We start from the raw sequence: 7,500 nt of genomic DNA on the forward strand, positions 1-7,500 counted from the left end.
AGGGAGACAGAGAGAGAGACAGGGAGACAGAGAGAGAGACAGGGAGACAGAGAGAGACGACAGAGAGAGACAGGGAGACAGAGAGAGACAGGGAGACAGAGAGAGAGACAGAGAGAGAGACAGGGAGACAGAGAGAGAGACAGGGAGACAGAGAGAGACAGGGAGACAGAGAGAGACAGGGAGACAGAGAGAGAACAGGGAGACAGAGAGAGAGACAGGGAGACAGAGAGAGAGACAGGGAGACAGAGAGAGAGACAGGGAGACAGAGAGAGAGACAGGGAGACAGAGAGAGAGACAGGGAGACAGAGAGAGACAGGGAGACAGAGAGAGACAGGGAGACAGAGAGAGACAGGGAGACAGAGAGAGACAGGGAGACAGAGAGAGACAGAGAGACAGAGAGAGACAGGGAGAGACAGAGAGAGACAGGGAGAGAGACAGAGAGAGAGTTATAACTAGTCTATTAAACATCTACGTAGGGAGCTGGCCAGAGGTGTAGGGAGCTGGCCAGAGGTGTAGGGAGCTGGCCAGTGGCGTAGGGAGCTGGCCAGTGGCGTAGGGAGCTGGCCAGAGGCGTAGGGAGCTGGCCAGTGTTGCAGGGAGCTGGCCAGAGGTGTAGGGAGCTGGCCAGAGGTGTAGGGAGCTGGCCAGTGGTGTAGGGAGCTGGCCAGAGGTGTAGGGAGCTGGCCAGAGGTGCAGGGAGCTGGCCAGAGGTGTAGGGAGCTGGCCAGTGGTGCAGGGAGCTGGCCAGAGGCGTAGGGAGCTGGCCAGAGGCGTAGGGAGCTGGCCAGTGGCGTAGGGAGCTGGCCAGAGGCGTGGGGGAGCTGGCCAGTGGCGTAGGGAGCTGGCCAGTGGCGCAGGGAGCTGGCCAGTGGCGTAGGGAGCTGGCCAGTGGTGTAGGGAGCTGGCATAGGGAGCTGGCCAGAGGTGTAGGGAGCTGGCCAGTGGTGTAGGGAGCTGGCCAGAGGTGTAGGGAGCTGGCCAGTGGTGCAGGGAGCTGGCCAGAGGCGTAGGGAGCTGGCCAGAGGCGTAGGGAGCTGGCCAGAGGCGTAGGGAGCTGGCCAGAGGCGTAGGGAGCTGGCCAGAGGCGTAGGGAGCTGGCCAGTGGTGCAGGGAGCTGGCCAGAGGTGTAGGGAGCTGGCCAGAGGCGTAGGGAGCTGGCCAGTGGCGTAGGGAGCTGGCCAGTGGCGTAGGGAGCTGGCCAGAGGCGTAGGGAGCTGGCCAGTGGCGTAGGGAGCTGGCCAGTGGCGTAGGGAGCTGGCCAGAGGCGTAGGGAGCTGGCCAGAGGCGTAGGGAGCTGGCCAGAGGCGCAGGGAGCTGGCCAGTGGCGTAGGGAGCTGGCCAGTGGCGTAGGGAGCTGGCCAGGGGCGTAGGGAGCTGGCCAGGGGCGTAGGGGAGCTGGCCAGACGCGTAGGGGAGCTGGCCAGACGCGTAGGGGAGCTGGCCAGATGTGTAGGGAGCTGGCCAGTGGCGCAGGGAGCTGGCCAGTGGTGCTGGAGCTGGCCAGTGGTGTAGGGAGCTGGCATAGGGAGCTGGCCAGTGGCGTAGGGAGCTGGCCAGTGGTGTAGGGAGCTGGCCAGTGGTGCAGGGAGCTGGCCAGAGGTGCAGGGAGCTGGCCAGAGGTGTAGGGAGCTGGCCAGAGGTGTAGGGAGCTGGCCAGTGGTGCAGGGAGCTGGCCAGTGGTGCAGGGAGCTGGCCAGTGGTGCAGGGAGCTGGCCAGTGGTGCAGGGAGCTGGCCAGGGGCGTAGGGAGCTGGCCAGGGGCGTAGGGAGCTGGCCAGACGCGTAGGGAGCTGGCCAGAGGCGCAGGGAGCTGGCCAGTGGCGCAGGGAGCTGGCCAGTGGTGCTGGAGCTGGCCAGTGGTGTAGGGAGCTGGCATAGGGAGCTGGCCAGTGGCGTAGGGAGCTGGCCAGTGGTGTAGGGAGCTGGCCAGTGGTGTAGGGAGCTGGCCAGTGGTGCAGGGAGCTGGCCAGTGGTGCAGGGAGCTGGCCAGTGGTGCAGGGAGCTGGCCAGTGGTGCAGGGAGCTGGCCAGTGGTGCAGGGAGCTGGCCAGTGGTGCAGGGAGCTGGCCAGTGGTGCAGGGAGCTGGCCAGTGGTGTAGGGAGCTGGCCAGAGGTGTAGGGAGCTGGCCAGTGGTGCAGGGAGCTGGCCAGTGGTGCAGGGAGCTGGCCAGTGGTGCAGGGAGCTGGCCAGTGGTGCAGGGAGCTGGCCAGTGGTGCAGGGAGCTGGCCAGTGGTGCAGGGAGCTGGCCAGTGGTGTTGGTATATCGCATCCATAATGTGTCTATAACCTCTTTAAAAGCCTTTATAACAGGTAATAACGTACTTTGCGTTCCTCTTGTCGACGTCGGACCCCCCCAGAGAACCTCTCAGCAGAGCAGCGGCCAGGTGGGTGAGGTAACGACAGAAGGGCTCCAGCTGAGGCAGGGTCTGCTGACCTTTCAACCCTACAAACCACTGGGTTGGGAAACACTCCACCACCTAGACACACACACACACACACACCAACACACACACCAACGGAAACAGCCAGCCAGCCCAACAGAAACACAGACAGCCAGCCCAGACACACACACAGACAGCCAGCCCGACCAACAGACACACAGACAGCCAGCCCGACCAACAGAAAACACAGACAGACCAACAGAAAACACAGACCGACCAACAGAAAACACAGACAGACCAACAGAAAACACAGACAGACCAACAGAAAACACAGACAGACCAACAGAAAACACAGACAGACCAACAGAAAACACAGACAGACCAACAGAAAACACAGACAGACCAACAGAAACACAGACAGACCAACAGAAAACATGTTGAACTAAAGTCAATCTTAAAACATGGACATGGTAGAGGTAGGATTCCCCAGGAACGGGGTGTGTGTGTGTGTGTGTGTGTGTATACCCTCTGACTCTTCAGTACGCTGTCTGCCCCAGCCTCAGCGTTCTGTAGGGCTGACAGGATGTATCTGTTCAGGGTGGAGTCCAGAGCCAACTCTCTCACTGTGGATCCAGACAATACACCACTCCACTGGAGGATGTTACCTAGCAACTGGAGGAGGGAGAGAGAGTTAATATCTGTTACCTAGCAACTAGAGGAGGGGAGTCAATATCTGTTACCTAGCAACTAGAGGAGGGGAGTCAATATCTGTTACCTAGCAACTGGAGGAGGGAGAGAGAGTTAATATCTGTTACCTAGCAACTAGAGGAGGGGAGTCAATATCTGTTACCTAGCAACTAGAGGAGGGAGAGAGAGTCAATATATGTTACCTAGCAACTGGAGGGGGTGAGTCAATATCTGTTACCTAGCAACTAGAGGAGGGGAGTCAATATCTGTTACCTAGCAACTAGAGGGGGGGAGACAATATCTGTTACCTAGCAACTAGAGGGGGTGAGTCAATATCTGTTACCTAGCAACTAGAGGGGGGGGAGAGAGTCAATATATGTTACCTAGCAACTAGGAGGGAGAGAGAGTCAATATATGTTACCTAGCAACTAGAGGAGGGAGAGAGAGTCAATATCTGTTACCTAGCAACTAGAGGGGGGGGACAATATCTGTTACCTAGCAACTAGAGGGGGTGAGTCAATATCTGTTACCTAGCAACTAGAGGGGGGGAGAGAGTCAATATATGTTACCTAGCAACTAGAGGAGGGAGAGAGAGTCAATATCTGTTACCTAGCAACTAGAGGGGGGGGGGACAATATCTGTTACCTAGCAACTAGAGGGGGTGAGTCAATATCTGTTACCTAGCAACTAGAGGGGGGGAGAGAGTCAATATATGTTACCTAGCAACTAGAGGAGGGAGAGAGAGTCAATATATGTTACCTAGCAACTAGAGGAGGGAGAGAGAGTCAATATCTGTTACCTAGCAACTAGAGGGGGGGAGAGAGTCAATATCTATAATACAGTATGTATAAAAACCAAGACAAACTGATATTTCTGTGAATTACAGCATGACCACTATCAGGGCTCCCAACTAACATTTTCCCCTGCTGGTACTGGTACCAGTAAGTTTTCCAGTTCGTGGCATCAGCCTATAATTTGGTTGTACTATAGATTTTTTTCTTCATGCCGTCACGCAATAAATAAATATATTTTATGTTTTGAGGCTATATTTGGTATTTTATTAGGATCCCTATTAGCTGTTGCAAAAGCAGACTAATTCAACAAAGCAGAGAATCTCTTCATTACAGACAGACCTCTCCCTGTGTTTATAACCACTGAATCTATATGTTTTGACCATGACAGTTTACAATCTAAGGTAACGCCAAGTAATTTAGTCTCCTCAACAGCCTCACCATTCATTACCAGATTCAGCTGAGGTCCAGAACCTAAGGAATGATTTGGACCAAATACAATGTTCTTAGTTTTAGAGACAAGGCAGATGACACACCACAGAGACTCAACAACTGTCAGAAAGGCAAAGAAACCTTCTTGCCCTGAACCCAGACCGCTGTCAGTATAGAGTCTGTAATAAAGCCCTTTTGTGGGGGAAAAACTAATTCTGATTGGCGGGGCCCCGACTCCCCAGCGGGCGGGGCCCCGACTCCCCAGCGGGCGGGGCCTATGCCCTCTAAGGCCCACCCATGGTTGTGACTCTGCCCAGTCATGTGAAATCCATAGATTAAGGCCTAATTAATTCATTTCAGTTGACTGATTTCCTTCTACGAACTGTAACTCAGTAAAATCTTTGAAATTGTTGCATGTTGCGCTTAAATACAGCACCTAATCATTCAAGGGGTTTTCTTTATTTTTTACTATTTTCTACATTGTAGAATAATAGTGAAGACATCTCAAAACTCTGAAATAACACATATGGAATCATGTAGTAACCAAAAAAGTGTTAATCAATTTAAAATATATTTTATATTTGAGATTCTTCAAAGTAGCCACCCTTTGCTTTGATAACAGCGTTGCACACTCTTGGCATTCTCTCAACCAGCTTCATGAGGTAGTCACCTGGAATGCATTTCAATTAACAGGTGTGCCTTGTTAAAAGTTAATTTGAGGAATTTATTTCCTTCTTAATAAATTTGAGCCAAATCAGTTGTGTTGTGACACGGTAGGGGGGGGTATACAGAACGCAGCAGGCCCCAGCGAAACAGACACAGACAAGGAGACACATTCATTAGAGGAATTAGGAGGATAATATATTTCACGGTTTGACCAAATCATGGTTTTAACCTCCTAGGAGGTTTTTTTTAAATGAGGTGACCATGTAGAATGTACAGCTCGAACCGATGCAACTAATACAACAAAAATTAAAAAAATTATCTAAACTCAAAACGGTTGCAATAATATGCGACAAGTTAAACGATGTCCCATTAGAGCCGTGCTGTGGTCCAGTCAGTTCTTTCCCTTTTTATATTTCACCTTTATTTCACCTTTATTTCACCTTTATTTCACCTTTATTTAACCAGGTAGGCAAGTTGAGAACAATGTACAGGTGCAGTGATCTGGGAGCTGCTCTGACAGCTGGTGCTTAAAGCTAGTGAGGGAGATAAGTGTTTCCAGTTTCAGAGATTTTTGTAGTTGGTTCCAGTCATTGGCAGCAGAGAACTGGAAGGAGAGACCTTACCTTGACACAGGACCAGAACTGTCTCTGGAAGAAGAGGTAAGGACCACTGTTCTTATTCTCCAACACACTGGAAGACAACAAAACAGAGATACTTTCTCTAACCGATCGAATGGCTTCTCAAGACATTGAATCTCTCTTTCTCACTGTGTCACAGGAGCATTTTTAAACTCGTATTAACGGGTCCCTGGCTACACGTTCTGTTTATTTCCCCCTTAGCTCGATGAGTTGATTATGTGAATCAGCTGTGTCGGGCTAGGGGGGGGGGATAAACACAATAATAAAATGTGTACCAGGAATTAATTTTAGAAACTAGGGGACAAGTAGAGGAACTGTGTTTGTGACTCACTTCTTAGGGTAAAGAGGTAAAAACACGTCATCATCGAGAGTCCTTCTGGTCCTCAGTACGATGGTCTTCAGAAACTCCTGGAGGAGGGAGAGAGGTGAGATGGAGAAGGAGGTGAGAGAGGCAGGGGGAGAGGTGAGATGGAGAAGGTGAGAGAGGCAGGGTGAGGGGTGAGAGAGAGGGGGAGAGGTGAGTGGAGGAGAGATAGGCAGGGGAGGTGAGAGAAGAGGTGAGATGGAGAAGGAGGTGAGAGGAGGAGAGGTGAGAGGAGAGGTGAGAGGGGCAGGGGAGAGGTGAGATGGAGAGAGGTGAGATGGAGAAGAGAGAGGCAGGGTGAGAGGTGAGAGGAGGGGAGAGGTGAGATGGAGGAGAGAGAGGCAGGGGGAGAGGTGAGAGGCAGGGGAGAGGTGAGAGGCAGGGGAGAGGTGAGATGGAGGAGAGGTGAGATGGAGGAGAGAGAGGCAGGGGGAGTAGAGGTGAGAGAGGCAGTGGAGAGGAGTGAGAGAGGAGGAGAGGTGAGATGGAGGAGAGAGAGGCAGGGGGAGAGGTGAGAGGCAGGGGAGAGGTGAGATGGAGGAGCAGAGAGGCAGGGGGAGTAAAGGTGAGAGAGGCAGGGGGAGAGGAGAGAGGCAGGGGGAGAGGGTGAGAGGCAGGGGGAGAGGTGAGACGGCAGGGGAGAGGTGAGATGGAGGAGAGAGAGGCAGGGGGAGAGGTGAGATGGAGGAGAGAGAGGCAGGGGGAGAGGTGAGATGGAAAAGGAGGCGAGAGAGGCAGGGGGAGGGGTGTGGGGAGAGAGGTGAGGGTGAGACCATGATCACGTTAGAATCCAGCTTGGAATATACTTATTCATGTTAGCAGAACATATTGATGACGTTACATGTATAATAAATGTAGTGGGTCAAGGGAGGGTGGATGAGAACCATGTTACTGTTAAATCTCATGGAGCCTGTGGAGAGGGTCAAAGGGCAACAGTCTGGGTTCAGTCACCACTGATAAGGAAGGACAACCGTGGAGTAGGGAGGAATACGGGCCGAGGTCAGGTGAAGTGACCAGGAACAGGTCTGTTATACACCACCTAAGTTCCTGCCTAGCAACAGAGATGGCCGTCTAGATGTAATGAGATGACGGCGCCTAATAGGAGGATATAAATATATGGACGTGTGAAAACATGTCGTCGTCTTTGCTTGACCCAGTGGGTCCGTGAATTTTACTCTGTCAGAATCTAACAAACATTAAAAAACATCAAATGGTTAAGAAAAAACTGTTCCATTTCAATACTAGGCAGCCGAGGGACTTCAGAACAGCAGTGTGTGTGGACTAACCTGTGTGTTTCTGTTCTCTCCATTCAGAACAGTAGGATATCCTCTGAGGAGTCTGGTCACAAAGCTCACTAGTCTGGTTGTCTGACTACTGGACAGAGGATCCCACACCTGCTCAGCTAGCACTGCAGACACAGACAGACAGACAGACAGACAGACAGACAGACAGACAGACAGACAGACAGACAGACAGACAGACAGACAGAGAGAGACAGAGAGAGAGACAGAGAGAGAGACAGAGAGAGAGACAGAGAGAGAG

General features: G+C 52.3%; 1 protein-coding gene across 2 annotated transcripts in view; it reads right to left on the reverse strand.

Annotated features, from left to right (window-relative positions):
* The window catches only part of paxbp1 (PAX3 and PAX7 binding protein 1), a 58,388-nt gene that overhangs the window by 2,641 nt on the left and 48,247 nt on the right, over positions 1–7,500 (reverse strand). The window contains exons 13-17 of one of the 2 annotated variants that reach the window (XM_045690258.1): positions 7,245–7,366; positions 5,926–6,002; positions 5,580–5,646; positions 2,906–3,052; positions 2,322–2,476 (exon numbers count right to left, since the gene is read on the reverse strand). In XM_045690258.1, the coding sequence (XP_045546214.1) occupies positions 2,322–2,476; positions 2,906–3,052; positions 5,580–5,646; positions 5,926–6,002; positions 7,245–7,366 (568 nt within the window). The other variant, XM_045690259.1, reaches the window with a different exon arrangement.

Source organism: Salmo salar, chromosome ssa11, assembly GCF_905237065.1.
Source record: "Salmo salar chromosome ssa11, Ssal_v3.1, whole genome shotgun sequence".
Lineage (NCBI taxonomy): Eukaryota > Metazoa > Chordata > Actinopteri > Salmoniformes > Salmonidae > Salmo > Salmo salar.